The sequence below is a fragment of the Scleropages formosus genome, chromosome 2, assembly GCF_900964775.1.
Source record: "Scleropages formosus chromosome 2, fSclFor1.1, whole genome shotgun sequence".
NCBI classification, from domain to species: domain Eukaryota; kingdom Metazoa; phylum Chordata; class Actinopteri; order Osteoglossiformes; family Osteoglossidae; genus Scleropages; species Scleropages formosus.
The window spans coordinates 30,655,667-30,682,303 of NC_041807.1; the positions used below are offsets into that span (position 1 = coordinate 30,655,667).

Consider the following 26,637-nt stretch of genomic DNA (forward strand, 5'->3'; position numbering starts at 1 on the left):
ACAGAATATTGTCATTAAAATACAAGGCCGAGATTGTCTGAAGTGTCTGTCTAGGTCTTGGTCTGTCCATCCTTCTTCAGTATCTCCTTGTCCAGTGAGGGTCACAGTGGTCCAGAGCCTATCCCGGGAAGCTTAGGGTGTGATGCAGGGTACCCCCTTGCCAGGATGGCCGTCCATCATAGGACATCATCACTCACACACACACACACACACACACACACACATACACACTAAGGCCAATTCAGAGTCACCATTTCACCTGAAAGACATGTCTTTGGACTGTGTGAGGAAACCAGAGCATCCACATGCGAACACAGAAAGAACATGCAAACTCCACACAAAATGATCTAGATTCAAACCATGTCTGGATGCAGCAGCTGCTTGCTGTGTCACTGTGCCACCTGCCAATACACCCGAGTATTAAAGCGCTATCCCCTTATTGTCTCCCTTTGCTGGATTAAGCTGTTCCTGTTCCAGATTTTCGCATAAGCCAACAATATAGGTTTTTCCTGACCACACTAGTACCCTGCATATTAATGACTGTCCATTCCTTTGTTTTTACAGGTGAATGTGGATGTTTTGAAAGAGGGAACCACTCTCTGGGCGCAGCCTTAGTCCTGGCCTGGCGCAAAAGCAATGGGGATGCCAGGGTGTTGAAACAGGCGGTGTTTAGTAATCGGAGCACACCGGGGAAGGCGGTGGCTGCGCTCACTTGGTCCGGAGATGCGGTGGCAACTTTTTCACGGTGTGCGGACCACTTTTTCCCCAGGGCGGCTGGCAGTCATCAAGTGAGATACCTTAAGGGTGTTCTGATTTTCATTATTTCCAAGGGAAAGTATTTACAGGCTTGACAGGGAATAGAATAAAACCCAGGAGGTGTGCCTGCCGAATTTTTCTTATTGGCTTTTTTTTTTTTAGTGCCACTTTTATTACTTTTCATTCTGTCGGCAAAAGGAACAGACGCTTTCTTTTCTGCACCGGTCCTAGTTAGAGCTGTACGGCTGTAAGCTTTCGTCTTTTTCAATCTATTTAAATCCCAGTTACGCGCCTCATACTTTCGTGCTGGAGCAATCACGTCGGAGCAGAAGATATTTTTGCAGGGGAGTTTTTGATCAGAACTGAGGAGGAGGTTGAATGGCAGTCTCTGTAAGTGCCCCTCTCCGGTGCGCTGTGGTGTGGTTCCGACCTGCTCCCTGCCCCCTCTGAGCGGCGACTGCAGGATGTCTCGGGGTGAGCTCATCGAGCTCCAGGAGCTGACGCTGGATGACCGCATCGAGCTGGACGTCCCGTCAGCCCCTCGCACGCCCCGCCTGGAGCGCGTCAACGCTCTGCGCATCAGCCCGGGGAAGGTTCCGGAGCTGCTCAACCGGGTCCGCATCATCCGGCTGCTGGGGGACAACGCGGACCCCCATCTGACCAACGAGTCCGGGGAGGGCCACGACTTCCAGCCGTGCACGCACGCCCAGCCCACCTGGTGTGACCTGTGTGGAGACTTCATCTGGGGCTTGTACAAACAGAGTCTACGATGCACCAGTGAGTCACCCCGGCGTTATACACCTCTATCCGTTTCTCTCTTTGTCCGTCTACACCAGTGCCTGCTTGCCTGCCGGAGGCAGCAGGTGGCGCGGTTGTTAGAGCTGTCGCCTTGCAGCTGGAAGGACCTGGGCCCAAATCCCCACTCCTGCTGTTGTACCCATGAGCACGGTACTTACTCTGAACTTGATGCGGTAAGAACTGCATGCTGTTTTCCATGGGTCTCGGTAGCTTAGTATACGAGCATAGCATTATAAGTTGCCTCGGAGAAAGAAATCAGCAAAATGATGAAATAATAATAATGATAATAATGTGTCGATGATCCCTACCCAGACTGAACGCTGGTGCAGTGAGCATCTGAGGCTCTCAGGGGTAGCAGCACAGGGGGGTCCAAGGCCCATTTGCATCCACTGGGAACCAAAGTCCTGTAGAATACTAGGTTGCCCAGGCAAGCTGGGATAAATAAGCTTTTTGTAATATAGTCTCGTTGAGCCTGCGTTGCATTCATTCGCACTGAATGGACACAAAGTGGTAACGCGGAGCTTTTGTTTTACGAGAGACGCTGCCGCTTGGACCGGCTCAGGACGGGCCAGGATGCGGTTTGCAGGAACCGGAGGGGTGCCGTTCCGCCCCCGGTTTCTGGAAATGAAAGAAACGATACCGTTGTTGAACAGAAGAAGAACGTAGGGTAGGTGTTGCTGTGGTTTAGCTGTAGGTTCTCTTCGCTCCCATACCTTGGTTTCAGACACGTCCAGCTCGCACAGCAGCATGCGTGACTGCTGACGTTCGTGGCTGCTTCTATTGTTTTTTTTTTTTCTTCCCCCCCCCCCCCCCCCCCCCCATCCACTGTCTTCTTCCTTCTCAATTGTCTGGCAGAACTGAGAGTGTCCGCTTCCTTCCTTCGCACCGATGTCCGCGCCTGTGTAAACTCGGCCGGAGGCTCTGTTTGCGAAGGGACGCTTTAATGGATGATAAATCGGGTTGTGTGTTACTGAAACGGTGCGAACACGTCTCCGTGGTTTGCTTAGCAGAACCAGCGTGAGGAAACATGCCAAGAGTGTCCTTTAAGTTTTCTGTGGAACTGCTGGTAAATTTTCATGTACGTATTCTTTCACTTACGGGAACGTTTGCAGCTGATTTGAAATTCTGATACTGCAGCAAAGTACAGGAGACAAATGTTGTATGTAAAATACATCTTGGACCATGCTTTCAGGTATGTGCCCTAGTTTAGAAATCTTAAGAATCTTTAATGTAGATCTTTAAGATGTAGTCCTGATTTTTTTTGTTTTGGGCTTTTTTCTCTAATAACATTCATATCTGTCCTTAGGGTGTTTGAATCAGGTTCTTCATATAACCTGCACTCCTCTAAGTTCCAAAAGAGCTTGAAACTAGGAGAATCGGTACAAATGAACAAGAAATGGGCAAAACGGTCTTTAGGTTAAAGATACGGTTTAATGATTCTCAGTAGCTGTGGGACAGAATGAAATGCAGTACAGTACCAGTGTAAAGTGTGAGTGCACCCTGTATGTTGCAGCTGGACGGAGGAGCGACGGCAAAGGGAACTGCTGCAGAAGAGCTGCAAAGACACGTCACCTGTTTTCTCGCTCAAACTTGGCACCTGTGAACAGGGTATTCACTCTGAGATCCTGACCGGGGGGGGAAACTAGTACCAGCAACGTGTGCTTAAAGTTTACACCGGTACTATAAACGCTGAGCATTCGACTTAATGCACCAAAGAGACCTGTTAAGACGCCGGCAAGCATTTTAGCTGCGGCAACTAAATTTGAGCTGAACCGGAGGGTTGTTGTCAATGGCACTGGGCGCCGGAGCCGTGACGTGTCGCAGTTAGGCGTGTAACATAAAGGGCTGGGACCGGAAATTGGAACCACATGCATGCGATCAAAGAAGGAGGCTGACAGTAAGGCCGTGCTCTGTTACCATCAACCAGATGCTGCGCAAAGCGTGTCTTACGCCAGAACGCTAACCAGAGCGCTTGTGCACACCCCTCAGATTTCTCATTCCGCGCTCTCGCCTCTTTGTGACTACCTTTAGCTGGGGTTTTTTTTTTTTTTTTTTTTTTTTTTTTTGAAGGCAAGCTTTTAGTTTTAGTCATGGAATTTCTCTGCTGACTTCCTCACAATCAGCAGTTTTTTTTTTTTTTTTCTTTTTCCCCCCAATTTGTGTTTTTCGTTTTTATCCCTGACTTTTACATTCCTTTGGAAAGTCTGAGGAGGGGATGGAGGGTTGGATGCTGGGCACACGGGAAGGCCAGGCACTTACCGTGGAAATGTCTTACCCGCTGTGTGGTCGTCAGCTTCTGCGCTGGCTCAGTGGTCAAAAGAAAGACCGGCAGGTGTATGAAAGCATAAAGATACTTGTCTTCATCAAGGAATAAAAGTATCTGAACAGAAACAGAACCTGATGGACCATATTATCCCCGCATCATCTTGCTTGGTTGCACAGAGACGGACTGGTGGTTGCAAGACCTCAGCAGAGTCATTTTTTTTGTGTCTCGGTGGTCTTGTTCAGCAGTAAACTGGTCCAGTGACATGAAGTATTTCCAGTTAAACTCAAATGGAATTCTATATGTAAAGCTGGAGCAGACTCTCTGTGAGTCACATGAGTTGTCTCTGGGCATTATTCAAATTGCGGTGGATTTGGGGAAAGAACAGTTGAAGGGTTTTTTTTTTTTTTTTTTTTTTTTTTTTTGTTTTACATAACAGCCCATGGTATTTCAGAATACTGTTTGCAAAATGTTTTTTCCTTTCCTTCGTTTCCTCTAGCTGGTGTTCTTAGTCGACTCATAAAACCTTACTGGGTCATTCATTTCTTCTTATCATTTGCACCTATGTGCCGGTGTGTATCTAGAGTGATGGATGCAGAAGACAGCGATCCTGGCTATCAGCCGTGTCCAGATAAGAGCTTCTTTTAAATGATTTCAAGAATTTTTATTATTGCCAGTGATTCCGAACTGTGGAGGAAGTAGGACAGGCCAGGAAGTGGGAGTGTGGAGTCGGGGGGGGGGTTGGGGTTGGGGGGAGAAGGCATGGGGTCCCATTGACAGGAAGCTTTCTTAAGGACCCCCCCCCAGAGGACAAATGCACCATTGCCTGGGGTCTTTCTTCCTCACGGGAAGCTGGGGGGGATCCTGCTCCAGAAGACAAGGACATGATACTATTTTAAAGCATTGGATCTGAACTGTGATGGAGCGCAAAGTCAAGTGGATTTTGCCAAGGCTCTTCTCACATCTTGGTGCTGTGATAACACTTCCACCCTGAGAAAAGTACGGAAATTGTTCAATGGTTTTGTGTTTGACTAGGCAGATTTTTGCTGTCTGTTAAGAGTTCATGGTTTTGCTGAGTTAAATACATCCCTTTTTGTAATTGAAATGCATGAACTAGAAAATAGGATATGTGCAAGGACTGTCTATTCAAAAAGGGTTTAGAACTTTATATCCAGACACAGATTAAGCTTAGTCCTAGATTAACTATGATTTTCGCTGAAGAATCCTTGCAGACAGTGTAATTTACTCAACGTCATAACAGCCAGTGAAGCCTTCATTTTTGCATTACATTTGGACCGTTTATTTCTACCTTTGTATTTGTTGGCGTTTCATTTCTAAGGTAAAAATATCTATCCGTCCATTATCGGTAACCGCTTGTGCAGTGCAGGGCTGCGATGGTACAGAGCCTGTCCCAGAAGCATAGGGTTTGAGGTAGGGTACACCCTTGATGGAATGCCAGTCCATCATAGGTTAATCTCTCTCACACACACGTGTGTGTGTGTGTGTGTATAAGGAAGGATGTGCTGTGAGGTTTTTTCAGAATGCTGAATAGCAGACATTAGAGGGAAAGCCCAGAGAAAAGGCTAAAGTATGTCACAGCCCTTGGATTGGAGCAGTTTTTGGGACATTTGGATGGTGTGACCCGCCAAGTCTCATTAGACTGTTTAATTATGGAGCCGGGTCTACAGAAGCTCCCGCAACCCAGATTCCTGTAACACTGGTTTATGTTCGCAGTCGGCCGTGTGCACCGTCTGTAATCCCATTCTTTCAGCCTCCAGCTCTTGGACTGTGCCAAAAAGACTGATGAATGAAAGAGCAGATTTTCTCCAAAAATTACTTTTTTTAATAAACCGTCACCAGCGGGTTTGTCTTTGGTTGTTGTGTAGATGTGTGCAAATCAGTGATGTGAATTACGCAGTTTCCGGAGGAAGTTGGTTCTGTGGGATGTGAACCTCCAGTGCAACTTTTTGCGAAACTAGGAATTCCCCCCCCTACATCTTATAATGAAGAAGTAGTGAGTTCCTCAGGTCAATCTCTTATGAAGAGATGATGCATAATGTGAACTGCACACCTTCTTTTGCTCTCCTTCAAACCCGCGCCTCACACTTCCTGTAGTCCTTCTCTTCTGATGCCACTGAAGGTACGTTCAGCTGTTGGAAAGTAATCCTTTCCCAAGTCTCAGAGAAAAGCCTCGCATTTCAGAGTGCGTGTTCCACTTTTCTCTCTCTCACACACACACACTCACCATTCATCGAATTCACTGGTTCCAAGAATAACAGCAATGAGACTCTTCTTTAAGACAAGATTTTATCTCTTTCTCGCTTTATGCTCTTCTTGCTGTGTACTGCAAGCAGCAGAAGTGTGAATTAAAAGTGCATGTTTTCAAAGGCATCGTGATGACTGTGCAGGCTTTTGCAGGGACAGAGTCGTGTGTTTTCTGCTGTCCCCCCCAGATTTTGTGCCACCTCTGGCTGGGACACAGGCCTGGATACAGTGAGGGCTCTGTGTGTGTGTGGAACCGAGATGGAGCAAAGAGGACTGGGCCCCTCTCCTGGGAAGAGGGGTCTGGGGGGCTGCTGGATGCCTTTGAAGGACACACTAAGAGGTCAGCCATGGCTGAGATTGGATTTAAACCTCCGAGCCGAAGAACCAAGTTAATCTGCTTTTTCTTTGGAGTCTGGTGCTGTGAATTGATGACATAATATATGTGGCTGTGGTGTACCACATGTAGCGCTGTAGGTTTGCTCTCATTGCAGGAGATCATGCAGATGTTAAACTGCTAATGCACTGTAATAGCTGATGTCCTCAACTAATCCGTCTGAAACTGCCATGGCTCACATCCCCAAGTAGCCTTCCCGTCATGCTCTTCTCCCGGGTGTAAGTGGACTGGAAAGAAGACCATCAGCTTTCTGGAAATGGGCTTCACTTTGGTGTTCACAGTGTTTCCGATGCGTTTGGCATCGAGCCGCCAGGTGTACGGTATTCCTTGGCTTCCTCTAGGACCGCAGCCCTAACCCTAAGGACAGGTTTAGAGTTTCATGTGATGCGGCCGTTCCGCTTCCAGAAAATCTAGTTGACATTACTGAGGATGGTGGTGCTGTTTGTCACTACCTGTCATTGCGTTCGTGTGCCGCTGTGTTTCCAAAGTGCTCCAGGAACCTGCCGGTCGTCTGCAGGTGGTGTGAAAGATGCTTTGCTCCTCTTCTCCAGACTGAAGTGTGTACCGAAGCGGTGTGTGTGTGTGTGTGTGTGTGTGTGTGTGTGTGTGTGTGTGTGTGTGTGTGTGTGTGTGTGTGAGACGGGAGCAGGAAGCAGGAGTCTTTTGTGTTTGACAGAATTGGGTGAAATGCAGTTTCCTTTGCAGACACAATTAACTGTTACACTTTTTTCTGCTATAATACCTATGATATTATTTGTCACCATACCTACACCCGTAGGCCGCATTCAGCGTGTGTTTAGTGTTGACCTCTGGTCTGTCCTTGGCTTCAAAACCCAAATGTTGTGATGTTCCCCAAATCTGGAGACTCGTCTTCTGTTGTGGGAATTTGCGAATACTTGTTTGTTCATGGAGGCAATTTTTTATTTTTTTTTTTTTTCTGACTCAGATTCATGCTGCAGACTGGGAGCAGGGATGGCACACATAGTCTTTGACACATCTTGGTGGGCTTGACTTTGCACTGAACTACTGTGTGTGTTACTTAACGTGACCCCACAAAACCAGCATGGCGACTGCGTTTACGGTGCATATTTTTAGCACAGTGGCCAGACTAGCAAAAATCCCTATTGTATGCAAATGCGCGCTTATTTCATGTTTTCTTAAGGAGTCGCGCTGCAGCACCCGCTTCTTTTTGATGCTCTTATTTTTGTCTCTTCTTCCTGCTGTGCAGCAAATCCCCCCCCCCGCCTCAGTTTTCTGTTACATGTTGGGACTTGTTTGATGTATTGCCAAATGGCAACTTTTTCCCAGTTCAAAAACAAAAATTTCATGAGGAGAAAGCTATTGTGTGTCGACCTCGTGGAATTAATCTGGGACTGTACAAGAAAGAGGATTTAGATTTGGGGGAATCGGGTTAAGCCACATAAACCACGGCGTCTGAAAGGTGATACTTTACACGGCCACTAGAGGGCGCTGTGGACCAGAGCGCTTCATTTCCGTCTCGCGCCCGGGAACACCCAGAAAGGCGTGAGAGGCCCGTGTGGGGAAGGCAGACGGCAACTGCTTTCCAGTGACGAAGCCTCATTTGTCACCCCAACATTTGTGCGTAACCATGCTGAGTGCTACTGCTAATGTTTGTTTTGTCCCTCAAACTGCTAGCCAGCTGCTACCTCCCTGCATGACAGCGAGAGTCAGTACTGCCCCCCTCTTGTCCTTTCAGTAACATGTACTCATTTAGCGGTGCTTTTCTCCAAAACTACCTCCTGTGTTAAGCTTCCTATGATTATTTACCTTTTTTTTTTTCTACGGCCGGGTAATTTTTTTTCCCCCTGAATCTTGCTCACGAGTACAACACAAGGGTGGGATTCTAACCTGTGACCTCCGAGTCCAACGGCGGTAGCTGTAACCGCTGTGCCTCCAGATTTTTTCTACATAAACCACCCTTAGAAGTCTTATGATACTATCATTAGGCACAAGTGTGTCATGAGTTAGTCATTTTTGTTATGGTCTCTGCTTCCTTTTACTAATTCTTCTTTTTTCTGCTCCGTTAAGAGCTTGAAAGCTTGAAGCGGCATGTTACTGAGAATGCTGTGCAGTCACGCAGCTGCATCTCTTAAGTCCCGACACGACCCTGCCGAGCCCAAAGGGAGCGCGCAACACATTACATAAACGCGTTACAAACATTCGCATTGCCCCTGACAAATTGTGCTTTTTCTTGCAACCAACTTGAGAGGTTCGAAGCACTGATTTCATGTAAAATATAAAAATGTTTTCCGTTCAGAATTCAACGTGGTACAGAACCTGATATTGGCAGGTGTGGTAGAAGTGGGGGGGAGAGAGGGCTCCAAACCACCACCCCCACCGGCTGTTGCAGTGCTTCAGATCCTTGGGTGAATTTGAGGTAAAGTGAAGGCCCTCCAGAAAGAGAATGGAGGAGGCATCATTGTGCCAAACTGCCCCCCCCCCCGATGGCCCCCATAGCCTCATGCAGTCTTCCCCCAGCTGCCTTCCACGTGGCAAGTGCCCTGGCTGATGTAATCCCCAGCCAACACCAGGGCCGTGGTGGGTCTGCACATGGAAGAAATGGTCAGGACCCCATACCCAGAAGGGAACTGCTATCCTCCCGGATAATGACTTTTGACACAAAACCAGAATTACCCCCCCGCCATGAAATGGAAGGGAAACTTCTTAACACTTACATTCATCTTCTTTCTTCTTTGTGCTTTTTGCTTTCTGTTGCTTCTTGCCATATTTTGATTAATGGAGCAGAAAAGGGTTAAAGGGTAACATCAGTAGTCGACACTGGAATGTCCTCTTGGAGACTTTTATTTTCATTTCTTTTCCCAGTTGTTTCCAGTTTTGTGTCATACTTGCTGGTCACAAACACCCTTCTAGATGCCTCCGGAACAGGGCGTTCTCCCCTGAAATACACCCGCCCACGGTGATTGCTTTCTTTACATAGTACGGGTGACACTATAGTGCGCGGAAGGAGTACTGAATGGAGACCACCAGGAACAGGCGACATATAAGCATGTCAGAAGTCCATGACAGAGGTGCTTAGTGGGAGGGTAGCTTCAATACCCTGTCCATCTTACCCACCTACATTTAAAACCACCCCTCTCACACCCGGTAGGTGCCATGGCCCAGACCTGCTGCACATGGAAGCATGTCTCTTCCTTGCTGAACATGGGAAAAGTGTCACATTTCATCCCTGAGGGGTTTGAGGCCTCTTCCCCCCTCAACATCACATCGAGATATACAAACAGCATAATCTGAATGTGTTGTCACTTTTGTTTATTGAATTGTGCTGTGAAATAATCTGTTTATCCAGTCTTCTATTACATGTATGTGGTAGTTTTCACCCTAAAGCAACACACACACAGTCTGCAACCGCTTGTCCCAAGTGGGGTCACGGCAAACCAGAGCCTAACCCGGCAACATAGGGTGCAAGCCTGAAGGGGGAGGGGACACACCCAGGATGGGACACCAGTCTGTTGCAAGGCACCCCAAGCGGGACTCAAACCCCAGACCTACCGGAGAGCAGGACCCGGCCAAACTTGCTGCACCCCCAAGGAACATGCAGTGTTGAGATATTTACTTCAACTGGACAGTGAGGGAGTTTACATTTATATTTACTCATTTAGCTGATGCTTTTCTCCAAAGCAACTTACAATGTTAAAGTTACAATTAGAATCTTACATTTCTTTACCCATTTATACAGCTAGGTAATTTTACTGTTAAAAAAAGGGGTAAGTACTTTGCTCAAGGATACTACAGCCAGCAGTGAGGTTCTAACCTCAGGACTCAGACTCTAAGGGCAACAGCTATAACCACTTTGCTACCTGTTCAACACTGAAAATAATGGAAAGTAGCTCTATGGAAAATACTAAAACAATACATTTACAATCAACTTAATACATGCATGTCTGAGATGAGAACATAATTATATTGCATCAAGTCCAAGTGAAATTCAACAGTCATCAAAAAGTGATATGATCACTCTGCAATAAAATGTTCCAGTCTATTTTGACTTCTGACAGACATGTTCACTCAACATGATTTTACTGCTTGTTCAATGTACTTAATTAATATTAGTTAATGCAACACACTTCTTTTGCATTTTGTCTCAACTTAATTTCATTGTGTACAATCCATCTACGTTTACTTCATCCAGTTGTGTTGGGACTATGTGAATAATATTTGTTGGGTCAGTGTATTGCTGAAACTGAACTGAAAAAGGGAGGCTCTATTAAAAATTGTATATCTATTTATATAGTATACTGTATTACATATAGTTAGAATGTTAAAGTATAATAAATTATATCACTTTATTAAATATATATGAATGACACATAATTAATAATAAATATAATTAATAATGTTATGCAGATGACATAGGGATTCATGTTTTTTTCTGTCTTGTTTTCTGGAAAAAAGGAGAAAACCTCAAGCTTCTTTTCGAGATGATAAAAACAAGACAGAAAATGTTGGCTTCAGTATTCCGTCCGAGTCTGAACAGTTTGCGAATGCGTGTTTTCACTAAGGTTCACAGCTTCATTTCTATGGGGAAAAATTAGATGGACTTCTGTTGAAACGCTGCCCATGTATTTAGCTTGTATTCAAGAAATATCAAGTTTATTGCTCACATATTTTTGTCTTTGCCTTCTGCGAGATTTTTTTTTTCTTTCGTTTGCGCGGGAGCAACTTCAAAGTGAGCGAGCGCGCGTGCGTTGGACTATCGCGATCAACTGTCGCGACTGTCGCAAACAGTGGTCATGATAGTCGCGACAGTGAAGTTGCCTCCTTACCTTTGTCAATGTCCCATGGGAAAAAGTTTGGCTGTTGACTCACAAATACTTCTTAACTAACAAGTTAGGGAAATCTCTTTCAAGATTATACATAAATTCTACCCTGCCAAGCATTTTCAAGATTCGAGGATAAGTTGTTCTTTAACCTGCATCTGGTGCCTCATCCGCTTTTCTTTTGGCACTGCCAAAAAGAAGCTATGGAGAGATGTCTCAAAATTTATTATTGATAAACGGTTAAGGATTTTGCTTTGTACTAATATGTACTGTTTGGGTTCTTTCGTTTTGATAGACATACAGAGAAACAAGCATTAATTTATTAATCATTTTGGCTAAATGTCATATACACAGGTCAAAATTTGCTGATAAAAAAACCTATATTTTCACACACACACACACATTTTCTGAACCACTTGTCCCATACGGGGTCACGGGGAACCGGAGCCTACCCGGTAACACAGGGCGTGGGGGACACACCCAGGACGGGACGCCAGTCCGTCGCAAGGCACCCCAAGTGGGACTCGAACCCCAGACCCACCAGAGAGCAGGACTGTGGTCCAACCCACTGCGCCACTGCACCCCCCCCCCCCCCCCCACTTATATTTTCAGTTTTTCTTATGTTAAACACTACATAAACACTGTCGAGGAGTGTGATAAGAAGGCCATTAAGACTGTTTATTATTGTAATATTTTTAAAGTCTTGATGTAATGTCTGGTTATTGGAGTGTTTTTTTTTTTTTTTATTCCCCCTGACTAGGTTGATTGTTTTGAGTTAATGTTCTCATAATGTGTGTAATTTCTGATTTGTTCAAAAGAAAAATAAAGGGATAGTCACGACAGTGGTCATCGCGGGAGTGGCCTCTCACTCTGTGCTGGTGTTCCGATGACTGTTTGTATGCACTCATTCATTTGGCATATGCTTTTCTCTAAGCAGTGTAAATCTCAGAGTAAACAGAGTGACATGACAGAGCACTTAGTTAGATACAAACATGCCCACTCCGAGTGTCCACAAAAAATTCATAGAAAATATTGGACTCAATCTATTATGCATAAAATTGATTATCTTCACATAGAATCATTTCATAGATAGTAATAGGATAGTAATATTTTTATTTTAGTTTTATTTAGACAATTTTCCAAAGCATGCCTGTGCTTCATAGACCCTTTCAAGCTAATTCACGGAGCCCCAATCGACCACAACCCCACGTTAAGAACTTCTGATCTGAAAGTCAGTGAACACGCATAATACCAGAGTATGAGTATTTTTTTTTTTTTTTTTTAACTCCCTCACTGTAAGCCTTTACACTGAACTGACTACTGCTGCTAAGGCCACGTCACTGAATCTTACATTCACCAACTCTCTCTTTATTCTCCCTTAGACTGCAAGTTCACTTGCCACTACCGCTGCAGAGCACTAATCCAGTTAGACTGCAGTTCCCATCGCAGCCCCTTTCCCGACCAGGCGGACCTTGCAGAGGACACCATAGAGACAGACACCAATGTGGTAAGGCCAATCAGACTATGAAACCACAGAAAATCACTGCCTTCTTTTATGGAGTGTCATTTTTGTTTTGTTTATTATGATTTCTATTGCGAGGTTATGTTCAAGAAGTGGCTGAAACAGTTTGTTTATGCACCAGATCTTGGCCTGTACAGATGCCTAATGAAAGCCTAGTAGCAGAACCTCATCCAGAGAAAATCACTTTTCTGGCAAGGAACCCATGCAGACCTGTCATCTGCATGCATGTCATCGGGCTCTCTCATTATTTCCCCTGGGGTATGCAAAACAGGATGCCATTTGTCTGTCAACAACATTACCGCCTTCTGCATTTTCATATGAAAGGACTTAATTTTTAGATCGTCTGCTGTATTTACTCTGAGGTCATGAAGCATCATTTTAGTCTCTGTACTTGGGAAAGACTTTTGATACAGTAACAGTAATCTGATAAATATGATAGCTAATACTAAATGTTAGCCAGTGTGTGTTTTGTGTGTCTGGGGTGGAGGCAAAGCAAACACTTGTGCTTGTAGCCACAGCCACACACACACACACACACACACACACACACACACACACACACACACACACACAGAGACAGAGACAAGGAGATGGCCTGAAGGGCACTACAGAACATATGATGTGTGTCTGTGCCCCAGTTCCTTTTGCCTCTGTTACCCCATTGATGAGCCCCCTGTCCTGATGCTCCCTCAGACACATAGCAGGTCAGGGGGGATGGGCACACGGGTTGGGGAAGCATTCAACCACCATAAATAAAAAGCCCCACACTCAGCAACCCACACAATGAAATTTAAACTGCTGGAGTAAGATTAATTAAATTGGTCCGCTTTGCCTCTCCTTCTGTCTACATGGCGCACAGATGTAATACAGATTAAACATATTGTCTTACATGCTCTGATTAGGACTCTTTAGAAACTTTATCAGCAGTCCACACATACGTTGGTCCCTGTAAGGAAGCTTCAGTCAATGTCTGTAGCCTGACGAAAGCCTTGATTTATTGTCTGGCGCTAAGCACAGCTTCCCCGTCGTCGCATTAGTTTAACAGCCACTGGATAGCTTCCCAATGCTCCTTGGCCATTCCACACACATCACACTCAACAAGGCTTTTTAGCTCTGAGATAATGGTCCTTTGCAAGTGACACCTATCTTTTAGAGTGGGGGTGCTTTATTAGAAGAGCACATTTACTCTGAAGGTGATTTTATAACCTTTCTCCCCCTCTGTTTTTTATGTTCATGTTTGAAATATAATGCACTGTCACATAAATACATATTCTGTGCTCTGTAATACAACGGAATCTGACATTTTAAAATATAATTACACCATCGAAATACATAAATATTCATCAATCCATTACTAGTAACCACTTGTCCTAATATACGATCGTGTTGGTCCAGGGTCTGTCAGGGAGCAATAAGAGATGTGGAAGAGTGCACCCTGGATGGAAGGGCAACAACACACACTCATTGACTCACACACATACTGTACACATGCACACATACTACAGGCAATTTAGAGTCACCAGTTTACCTGAAACACACGTGTTTGGACTATATGAGGAAACGGGACGCCTGGAATCCTTGAACATGAAAAGAATGTGCAAACCCTTCACAGGCTGGGCTAGATTGGAACCCACATCTGAACACTCAGCCCAGAAGCTGTGGGGCACCACGACTATATATAAATGTATTTGGTGCAATTTAACCATTTAACTATGACTATAGATGGATGGAGTATCAAATAGAAGTAAGAATTTTGCAGTGGATTCAGGGATAACCGTATAACCCTAGTGATTGAAGGTCAGGATCTACAACACATCTACTTTTATGGTTGACTAAAGGATAAATATAAAATGTCGTGTGGTCAGTACACATCTGTGCATGCAGAGAGAGAATCTGCCCATCTGTGAAATGGGCTGTTTCACACTTGTCTGATGCAGTGCCCAGTCTTGACTTGCTTGGTGCCCAGTTTAGACCATAGCATCTGTTAGGGCCTGGTCCTGAACCTCCAGAGGGCAAGAATGGCGCCGCTCTGTCGCTTTCCTTCACCCTACCCCCATGCCTGAACTATTAGTTCCTTTTAATTCCATCTCTGATCATTCATTATTCACTGGCCATTATATATTCCTGTGCTCTTTGGAAGATAGTTCTCAAACCAGTGTGAAGTAGATGTTAACATTATAGACCTCATGTGGAATATGGAGTCTTTTAAAAGCTATTTAGGTGGATAACCAGCTCTCTTCTGTCAGTTTTCATGGTCATTAGTTTCGTAGGGTTTCTCCATACCAATTTGTGTTTTATAGTGATGGGGGTTGTGGTGATTGGAGTGGTGACCCCTAGATTGTCTCCAGGGACGAGAATTAAAGCCTTGCGGAGTCGTGTGTCACCATGTACCATCTGTACAAATGCAAGATTTCATTACCTCGTCATTCATGCTACACCAGAGACAAGTTTCCAGTAGTCCTACAGTCAATTTCGTACATAGAAGTAGAGGGAGAGAGATAGCCAAATTGAGATGGGATTGCCTGGATGCACAATGGGGCTGCTTTGAGAAACGAGTGCTAGTTAGACTGGGGCCAAAGGCAGGCTGTTGCTCCTTGTATTTCTACTGAAATGTCTTGAGTCCCATAATTCTCTGTCCAGATCTAAATCAGAGGATATGCAGGCCATAAATGTAGGAGTACACTGCTGTGTCACAAATAAGCCATACTAAGTGCCACAGGTTACTTTAGGATCCTTTATTTAGTGGAAAGCCTGATTTCTTCTTTTTCTTCTTCTGTCTTCTTTCTTTAATTTAGCAGACATACAGAATGACAGACAATCATTAATTTTGTCAAGGCGACTTGTAATGCTAGATACACTGAAAACCCTACAGTCATCCATATGTTTATACAACCAGGCAATATAACACACTCATACACTATGGGCCTTTTAAGAGAATCCTGTAGCTCCCCCAGTTCACCTGAAACATGTTTTTGGGAGGAAACCCACACAAAAATGAGAACATGCAAACTCCACATAGACTGATTTTAACTGACCTCCAAAGAACTGTGCGGCCCCAATGCTACTTCCACCATGCAACTCAATTAAACATAATGGCATTTTCCTCTGTCTCTCTCTCTCTTTCTTTCTGACTCCCTCTTTTCTACTCAAGTCTTAGTCTAGGATTTTATCTCAGATCCTGGTCTTGTTTTTAGAGTGAAAACCTATGGAACTGTTCTTGCAAGACTGATGTAATGTTTACTTGATTATTTTTCGATATAAACGCTTTAGTTGTAATGAGCATCACAATCATAAAAACCCAGACCTGTTTAAAACTATATGATGTGTAATATTCAATGAAAATTGGCAAACCTCTTTCCCTTGTCTGTCAAAAGAAGATTCTATTATTGAATATCTGAAACATAAGAGGTTGGGAGGGAGTCAACCTTGTTTTGAAGAAACAAACTACCCAGGGGATATGATCTAACTCTTAAATATTGAATAACAACATTATTTTTCACAAACTTCCAAGCTGTGTGTACAAGTGGTGCTAAACTATTTGATTTTACTCGATGTGACAGACTGTGTAGCTTAACAAAAGCTGAAGAGAAATATGTGTAATTAAAGACACAAAACAAGAGCACCTGCCAAATCACACCTTCCACACCTTCCACCACATCTTTTTAGTTTTTTTACACCACACCTTCCAGTCATTCCTTCCAAATCAGTTATAGCTGGGAAGTCTTTGCTTTTAGAATAATTCTGCTAATATGATCTTAGTTGAGAATTATCCTACAAGTTTAAATCAGGAACAGTAGAATTTGGCCAAGAACCTGTGAAGTGACAAAATGACTCTCCTTGTTTGCCATAATAGGCATGTTACCTAAATCTGTACCTTAACATGTTTGTTTTTGCCACTGAATAGTCATTATGATGACATTTTTATATATAGCACACCCGCTCTAACCAGGAATATACATGAATACTGTATATTCAACACAGACAGTAAGCTTGGTAGCTAGTAGAAGAGTGGTTAGAGCTGCTTCCTTGGAATTTAAAGGTTGGTGGTTTGAATCATACTTACTCCTGCAGTGGCCTTGAGCAAGGTACTTATTCCAAGTTGTTTCAGTAAAGTTACCTAAGTTTTCCAAATGGGAAAGAATTGTAGATATCTTAATGTTGTAAGCTGCTTTGGAGAAAAGAATCAGCTAAATGAGTATGGTGTATTCTAGATGTATATTAAGAACATCACCTGATGTTGAAATCACTGATCTGTACCGTACCCCAAAAGCAGTGTTCATGTGCATATTAACATTTATCACTGTAAATTACTGAATAATATCAGAATGGATCTCCCTTGTATTGGGTTCTTTTCTCAGTTTACTGTCCTCTTTTAACTTTTTTAGTTTTAACATAAGTTAGGCTCATGCATTATTAGACCTCCTGCGTCTTCTTTGCTTTTACTGAACATAAAGGGGTTAAATGTGTCATTTTGGCTCATATTCCCTTGACAGGAAAAGGGTGGGGTATGATGTCATTAGGGAGTTGGAATTATCCCAGACAACCAATCAGAGCGAGTGTTCGCCAGTTTCACGGGAAGTGGGAGGAGCTATGATGTTAGATGGAAGTTGGAATGTCTTCCTGTAGCCAATCGGAGATTGCCTTCGTCTCTTTCGCTGGAAATGGGAGGGGCTGTGATGCCACCAGGGAGTTGGAATGTCCTCTTGTAGCCAATAAGGGCGAGGCGTCGCCGGTTTGTGTATTTTCTAATGTTAACGGATAGGGAGGGTTAAGGAGGAGCATACAGTCTACACCCTGATTCTTCCGCTTAGTTTTACCGCAACGTGGGAAAGGAAGCGAGCAGTGGGTAGAAGTTAGGGGTGTAAGTTGACACGTTGGCTGTTTGGCATTAAGCGGAGATCTTCCCTTTGTCGTTAAGTAGTTTTTATTGATTTAAAAGCGGTTATTGTCGTTAGATTTGAGTAATTTACAGGTGCAATACGCTGGTACGTGTCCCGACTCCCCGGTCGGTACCGTCCAAGAAGTTCTTCTAACGCAAAGTTGGTTAGGTAGCGCGGGGGGGGGAGTGATGAGCGACGGCGGCGGGGACGAGCAGACCCAGACCCAGACCCAGACCCCATCTTTCGAGATGACGTGGGGCAGCACGACGAGCAGTGGCTACTGCAGCCAGGAGGACTCGGATTCCGAGCTCGAGCTCTACTTCACCGCGCGCACCTCTTTTGCGCGCAAGCCGACGCGGCGGGAGAAGAAGGTGAGAGAGAGAGAGAGAGAGAGAGAGGGGGGCGCACGCGGCCGGCACCCTGGCCTGGCTGGGCAAAAAAAGTACTGCGAGTTCGCAGAAAAGTGGAATTCACAGGAAATTGCTATCATTTCGCTTAGATAAATATAACGGCGCGGCGGTTACTTATCACCACCCGCACGCCGCCCGATAGCGATACTCTGAATTATTCAATATTGTTCCAAGTTGAAAAAAATGAAGTGCTGCCGTCAGGCCCTCGGGCAGTCGTGTCGTGACATAAAAACTGTACGTCGCTTTAGCTTAAAGTTAAGCTGCTTATAATTTAAACAAAACTCTAGTTTCTCATTAACTAACCGTAGCAATGATTCATACGCGGTACCTAACCCACTAACTCGAATGAATGATATGACGCGTCCGTGATGAGGGAAAAGTCTCTCTTGAGACTCTTCTCCGCCTTTTACGTGTTTTGGATCTATCCATGATTCTTCTTATCGTTTTCTCCAACAAACCAAAAGTTTGGGAAACTTACTTCGATTCATACTTTCACAGTTTGTGTCTTTTTTTCTTCGAGCCACAACCTAAGTCTTCTCCACGCACGTGTTCACTTACCTAGCTTTTACACAATTTATGGCTTGGACCAAGCCATAAATTGTGTAAAAGCTAGGTACAATAATAATAAAGCCTTGGTTTTGCATTAGGTGTTTTACCGCCCACGCTACTTATTTATGAATAAGGTAGGTGTCAAGCTGTATAAATTCTAATAATGCACCTAACTATTTAATCACCTTTGCAGTTAGGGGTTGGGCTTTGTCACACACACAGACAGCTAATGTAAAACCATGTGTCTGCTTGTTGCGGTACCATATGGCATATGTTCCTGACCTCCCCAGGGCTTCCCCTCAAATAGCAGGCCTGTCTGCACTCTCAAGTACCAGCATGTTTTTAGATATGACTATTTATTTCAGCGCTGTTCCTGTTTTGAGTGTGTCGCTAGACACAACAATGCACAACAGGCTGTGAATTCTTCAGAAGTCTAATCTTGGTCTCAGGGTTGGAGATCAACTTCTTTTTTTTTTTTTTTTTTTTTTTTTTATGTAGATAAAGATGTTTAAGTTGAAATCATTGCTGAGACCTCAGAACCTGTGAATGACACCAAACTGACACCAGATCCTTCACAGTAATTCCTCTATGGGTGACCCATCTCTTCCTGCAAGGGGCTGGTTTTTGCAATGAGTCATATGTAGCTTGAATTGCTTGAGGTTGATTCAAAGCCCTTAGCGTTTTACTCATTTTTTTCATATTTGTAATTGATTCTTTTGTTCATACATGAGCCCTCCTTTTTTTAAAAAAAAAAAAAAATTAGCGGATACGGAGTACCAGTTTTTTTTTTTTTTTATTTTTAATTTATTTATTCCAGATATCATGCAGCTAGCTGTGTATTAAAGGCCTTGGGAAGAAGAGACTGTTTCTGTGTATTGTGTTTGAAATTGGCTAGCGTTAGAGATTACTCGGCAATCTTGGCCCACTCCCTAGTCATTATGTGCATAATTTCTTCAGTTTGCTTTGGATTAGTGTTTGGGGGGACAGGACTGTGGCCCCCAGATGAATGCCTGCCACGTGTGGCTGCATTGTTTGGGCAAATCTCTTGAGGACTGGGGAAGACCTACAACTTGCTGAACTCAATGTTTCTCCTTCCTTTTTGGATCATCAGATTTTGCCTAGGTGACAGAATGTACCTGAGAGGCTTTAGTTCCTCAGTAACTGACTGTTGTTGATATTGTCAGGTTTTCATTTATTAATTTGCTGCTGATATTCTCTAAAATTACTTTCATGTTAATTATATTAGCTCAAGGCAAGTACTTTACTCAACAGCACTTCAACACAAGTAGGAATTTGTAACCACTATACCACTTGGTGACCCTTTCCCCTAGTTAACAGTGAAACTGTATTGTGTATAACTACTCCTTTCGTATTCCTATATTTCTCAAATTAAGGGGAAATGGGTGGTTTTTAAAGTAAGTCTAGATGGATCAACTGGGTATTAGATGGCACAGGTTTGAAATGCTTTAACATCCAGGTTTAGTGACAGTTATGTTGTGCTCCTGAGCTCCACAATGTATTATAGTAATAATACAATTGGGAATGTTTCATGTTTTGTTAGATAAACTTCTGCAGTGGGGGTGGGGGGAATGGGCTCGTACTTGGAAGATGCAGGCCACAGTAGCCATTCTGTTTAAAAGCAGCACTGTTTATACTCCCTGCTTAATGTTGAAATGGTAAAATTGTTTACAAGTCTCATGGAGAGCTATTAGGTGGTGTTAGCAGGTGTGTGAGTACTGCCTTTCTTTGTAAGGTACACTCATTGACGTCATGTATGCTGGCACAGCTCTCCCTAGGCCTGCTCAGTGGAAATGGCTGCTTCCTGCTAGCTTTTTGCTACAGGAAGCTGTCACTCTTTTCTTGGAGGACATTAATGCTTTGTGTCCTCAGGGAAAGAGCTAGAGGATGGTTGAGAGTTCACCCTTCTACCAACCACAAGAGAAAAAAACACTACATACAGTTTAGTCACACATTCAGGTGAGACAAATGTCTTTGGACTGGCAGGCAACACACGAATATGGGGAGAACATCCAGGCTTCATGCGAACTGTGCCAGATCTGTGTCTAGTGGCAGCTGGTGGCGTAGTGGTGAGAGCTGCTGGGTTTGAACCCAAAGATTGCAGGTTTAAATCCCGCCTCAAGCTGTAATACCCCTGAAGGAGATATTTACCCTGAATTGCTCCAGTAAAATTTTCCATCTGTGTAATTAGGTAAAGTGCTTAACATTTTCAATTTGGAGAAAAGCATGAGCTACATGAATAAATATAAATTCCTAACCCTCAGCTGAGGAACTATGAGGCATTTTCACTAGGTACTGTGCCTTTGTGCCACACTCCTCAGAGTTCTTCTGTTTTTTTTTTATTTTATTTTATTTTAAAAAGTCATATACAGGTTGTGCTCCACAGCTTTATTTGGCAGACTTGCCATGTTGTCTCCAGTACGCTGCTGTGGGCTCCGTACCATTGTCCCCCTTGCAACTGTCATTATGGATGCCTTCCAAACTCCTCAAATCAACCCCCATCTGCTCATGTCCTTCCACCACATCCCATTTTCTTCTGAAACTTTTGTTATCCCTAACTGTCACTTAGTTTGTGTAGAACACTGTTTACAGCACTAGTTGGAAACATAGTGGTTAGAGTTGTCACTTTGCAGTAAAAGGACCCAAGTTTGAATTGTGACTCCTGGTGTAATACCCTTGATCAGGGTACTTTCTGTAAAAATGAAATTACTGAGCTGTATAAATGGGTGAGTCATTTTAAGTAGTTTAGTATACAGTCCTAATACTTGAAATTGCCTTGAAGAAGCTTGTCAGCTGAATGAATAAATAATACTTGTAGGTATCAAGGAAGCCTCATTGAAACTTCCAAATTGCTCTAATGCACAAGGTATTTTACGGACAAAATTTTGTTAGACCCTCTTCTTCAGAGTGGTTTCATGTAAGCTGAAAGAACCACTTTTATCTAGACTAAAGCTGTATTTTTTTTATTTTTTAATTTTTTTTTTTTTTTTAAAGAAGCAAAGGAATAACATGACTTCAAACTTGCATGTTTATTCAGCTGGGAGTAACTTCTTAAAAAAAAAAAAAAAAAAAAAATTTCTTTTTGCTGAGACTCCAGTGTAAATGAAGAGGCTTCTAAATTGAAATTTTCAGCAATGTAGTGTTTGTGGAAGAGCTTGTGCCAGTCCCTTCTCTTGGGAGTCTTGCTCTTACCAGGCCTGGACTGCAGAGGAAAGAACGCTAGCCGACCAAGGAAACCGACGGGTACGTGACACAGGGCTCCGTGTGAAAAGGCTTTTCTTCTGAGCACTTCCTGCTCACCGGTGTGAGGAAAGGCCTGCCTTCCTTTTCTTCCCACATGGAGAGGACTGAGGGCCATGGTCATGGCCTGGAGGAAGGAAAATAGCATCCACCCTGCTTGGGTGGGCCTGATAGAAACTTGCTGGGTTTGGGCTGAAGGTGGAGTGCAGACACGCACATATTTTCGTGACCTTTGCCTCTTCGGATGTCTGTGGGGGGGGGGATGAACTCGATGTTTCTCATCTATTACACAGAGCTGCCTTCATGGCTGTGGGAGGTATGGGCAAGTCATGGTTGTTTCCTCTGTAGATGTTTCCATAACATTAAATAATTTAAAAAAAATTCCCTCACCCAGTTTCTGAACATGTATTTGTATAGTTTTCCTGTTAAACATATTTCAATACGTTTCTCGGGGGGAAAACGTGCACATCTTCCTCCTTTACCGCTTCAAAGTTCAGCAGTGTGTAAAGGACATGGATGGAGTTGTACTATCAGAAGTTATGGGAGAAGCCAGCATGACATCCTTTATATAGTGCTATGGGAATTTGTTCCAACATAGGAATATCTAGCCAATAGATTCTCAGACTTCAGTGTACAGTACCCATGTGCTCAGTTTACACATTGCTGAAAACACCTGTCTTCACAAAGTAATTGGTTAACACAGATTGATCTGCCAGCACATCTTCCCAACTCATCTGCTCCGTTGTAATACTCCAGAAGTTTTGAAACTAGTGAAACTGAAGCTGGTTTTTTGCTCAGTTTTGTGAGTCATGGGTGGTGGTGGTGATGACGACAACTCCTACGCGAGCCATGTCGGTAAAACACTGAGGCATTGTGGCCACAGTCTTGTGAAAGACCATCTGAGTGTCTATTTTTACATGAACACAGAGCTTTGGAATGTAGTGTACAGAAACCTCAAACTTGTTTGGGGAGAAGGTGGTGTTTCAGCCTGGTGCCTCCTACTTGAGGAGGTGGGGACAAGGAATCTTATTGGCTGGAAATGACATCATGAGCATCCTGTTGGAACTCAGTCTGATGCAACAGGGCGTTAAGGTCTGCTATGGGAAAGTCAACGGAAAGATCTTATCGCCCTGTAGCGCACCATGTGACAGGGAAAGGCACAAAGGCTACAAACAAGACCATAAAGTCACAGACTTCTTTTAAATCACAAAATGGCCCCTTTGCTGTGAACTTCAGCTTAGAACTAATAATGGTGGTGGCAGGTGGTGCCATGATCAGAGAGCTGTTTTCTTGTAATCCAAGTACCCAGGTTCAAATCTCCATACCCTTGAGCCCAGTATGTACCCAGTATTGATAGTTAACCAGAGTTCAACAAGTTCAATTACCCAGCTGTATAAATGGGTAAGTAGCTGTGACTTAGTATGCAAATTAAAATATTTGCATTGGAGAAAAGTGTCAGCTAAGTGAACGAACGAATGGTGATGGTGCAGCTGATTTTCAAGAGAAGTATGTGCGTAAGATGAGTTTCTGTGTTTTTGTGCTGGATCTGCGAGTGATTGACAGGAGGCTCCTGCCTGGTGGTATGCAAGTCCAGCAGTTGGTGACTTCCCAGCTGCTCTGGGGAGCGCAAACCACGAGTGTTTCCCAGGGTACTGAGCACTGCTGCTGGTGCTCCAGTAAAAACAGACCCCTGTCCTCCGAGAACATGCAGACATGGTCATGGCCAAATAAAGTCGGCATCATCGTCCATGTTCTAATGTGGGGGGGGAATGCATTAATTTAAAAAAAAAAAAAAAAAAAAAAAGGTTGCAAATTATGGGCATGTCCCAGTTTGTCTTTTGCAGCTGAGGTTGTGTTGTGACTTGTGAGCGTTGGTAATGTTTTTAGTCCACATCTGCCATCCTGCACTAATGACACCTAAAATTTACAGAATTCCAACACCTGTGAAAGTCTATAAGATTATTCATAAGCTCTCACTTTAACAGGAATGCTTTTTAAATTGAGTACAAATGGGAAATGGACATAATGTGGCATGTGAACAGAATCATGGTCTTCAGGCTGGAAGTTTCCACTCTCCCACTTACGCTTTGCTGAAAATGTGCAGTTGGGGCTCTTTGTCTCCACACTCTGTTAGGGGGGTATTTGTCAGCCAGTTACCAAATGGGTTTCTCTACATTTTCACAGATCATTAAATTGAACTTTTAGCTATACTCCCTCAAAGGGTAATTTGCTGTCTCTTAAGACATTGACTGCTAATGTAAGTCTCGGGTCTTGTTTGAATTAATACATTTATCCTTCTGGCAGAGGATTTTAAGGTTCTCGGTGCATTTCAAAGTGGAGACATGCCACAAATCATGTCCTAAACCCTGGGATTATAAAGAAAGCATATAGTTACAATAATATTGTCCAGTGCAGGGTTGTGGTGCTCCACAGCCTATCCTGAAGCATGGCGCATGATACAGTCCATTGCAGGGCGGTCACACACACTCATACCCTCGCATACACACGTGCATCAGAATTGCCTGTGTGGCCTGTCACTCCTACTGTATGAGCTGCAGTAAGGGTGTCTCTGATGTAATTACCCAGGATGAAATGAAACTCCCCTCTAGCCCCAGCTGTTCTTTCAGAGCCTCCCAATACACACACACACACAGACAGACTACCAATATGTTCAAAAAGAAATGGGCTGAGTGTGTGTTTGACGACATCCTATGCCGCTGTTGTCGGTTTTACCTCCTTACAGGAGCGTTCAGGCCACCGGTTTTATCATCTTCATTTTATATTGGTAATAGCTCTGTTGCAGGTTGCAATAGTATACATATCTGTGCTACACTCTGGGAGCTGTGCTTTTTTTTACATTTTCAGTGTTAATTTAGGTTTTATTGTGAAGAAGAAATGTTCAATGCACTCCTGTGCTTGTGACATAGGCTTCAACTCACCATGATCCTGCACTGGACAAGCAGCTATTGATGATGGATTAATTAAGATAAGTTTTGAAGCCATGCACTGAACTGTGTTCATGTCATAAGTTAATGTGTTGCAATCTGGAGCAGGTCCTGAGGATACTAAGAGTTAATTGTACCACTTTATCCTCTTTTTCTTTCCACCAAGGGTGGCTGCTGCATGAACAGGTTTTGCCCTTCCAGGCATAAATGGTTCAGTGCTGTGAATGAGGACCTAGGCAGACGTCCCTCTGCCACTGAGGAATATGTAATAAAAGGCCCTAGGGTGCCGGAGGGGCTCTTATTGAACGCTGTCCGACACGCTCTCTTTGTGCTTCTAAAGGGAACTTCTTAGTTGATGAGGGGGACCGTTAATCTCTGTTGCCAGCCTCTCGTGTCACGCGTGCCGTTTCCAGACGCAGGCAGACCCATGCTGTCTGTGTCCCAGGGGATTGTACATATGAATAACAGTTGCACTGTCTTGGCAGGCATTTTGCACCCCTTATCACCCTCACTTCCATTTCCCCGAGGGATGGGACAACATGGTAAAATGTCTGTGACATTGTCATCATTGAAAGCCCCCAGATTTTCAGTGTGAGTGCTCTGGTTTCCTCTTGCATTCTGAGTACGTTTCAGGTGAACAGGTGATGGTAAATTGCCCTTTATGTGTAGCTGAATTTAGCAGTATGAAGGTGGGTCTAGTTTTGGTATCAGCCCCCCCAGTCTGTGTGACCATTAAGTAGTGGTTGATAGTGTATCTAACGTAAACATGATCGCAAATACACCACACCTAAAGGTGTTAGTTTGCAGTGTTTCCAACAGCAGATGTTTGTGCATGTGTGTGCGCATGTGCCCTGTGGGAAGATGGTATTTATTTTTTTGGACTTGTAGGACAGTGCTGATGTCGCTCATTTGCTCACTGAATACACTTACTGAATGAATGCAGCTGCTTTGTGTTCATGGTCGGTGGGGATTGTAGACACCATGAAATGTTCAGTGGCAGTTCCCTTTTTGTAAATTATCTTAGTGTTTAAGTCCTTTATGCAGAAAGGAGAAAACAAGCAGCGTGTTAGATTGCCAGTGGGCCTGGGGCTGTGCTTCTGAAGCAGCACCACTGACACCTGCTGGTGAACCTAGGAAGAGCTTTTGAGTCCTCCCTAGTACAGGGTCCACTTGTATGAGGAGCATAACTTCTTCTGAAAAATATGCTGGTGGGGTATCTTCTTGTAAAATGAACTCTTAATTATCAAACTAAAAAATTCTCTTCCTGAACCACAAGAGATTTTCCCCCCCAAAATGCAAAATTCCTGCATCATCTTTTAGAGGCAGAAAAAAGTAACACACCCAAGTTCAGAATATTAGAACACTGCCAAGTAAGGTAATTAAGTACATGTCACTGTAATTGCTCATAATTCTGATAACCTCTCTTGGGAGTTATTTGTAAACTTGCAATGAAGGAGCTGACATTTGAGATGTTACAAATTTTAGGATACAAGTGATATACAGTACATGTACATTTGTAATCTGAATGTTCTTTGAAAGCGATTCTTCTATGATTATGAATTCATTAGAATACTGCATTGTTTAACAGTATCTTTTTCTTTCAGGATGAGCAGATTGAGTGGGGAAAGCAGGAGCTGTCTATCAGTGAGATTGAACAAAAGGTGAAAGAATACAATGCTCAGATCAACAGCAATCTCTTCATGGCGCTGGTAAGTTTATGAATGTGTATACACAGATACAGCGACTGGTTTTGCAACATTAAAACGCTTATAAATTTGGACAAGTTCAGTGGGAGGTG

At 43.7% G+C, this 26,637-nt stretch overlaps 1 protein-coding gene across 2 annotated transcripts in view; it reads left to right on the top strand.

The window, feature by feature from the left end:
- Nucleotides 1–26,637, top strand: part of rassf1 (Ras association domain family member 1) — a 30,916-nt gene that overhangs the window by 2,092 nt on the left and 2,187 nt on the right. Inside the window, exons 3-5 of one of the 2 annotated variants that reach the window (XM_018737755.2) lie at nucleotides 565–1,533; nucleotides 12,658–12,782; nucleotides 26,444–26,548. In XM_018737755.2, the coding sequence (XP_018593271.1) occupies nucleotides 1,221–1,533; nucleotides 12,658–12,782; nucleotides 26,444–26,548 (543 nt within the window). In that variant the 5' untranslated portion in view covers nucleotides 565–1,220. Of the gene's footprint in view, nucleotides 1–564; nucleotides 1,534–12,657; nucleotides 12,783–17,559; nucleotides 18,049–26,443; nucleotides 26,549–26,637 lie in introns of those variants that run through there. The other variant, XM_018737756.2, reaches the window with a different exon arrangement.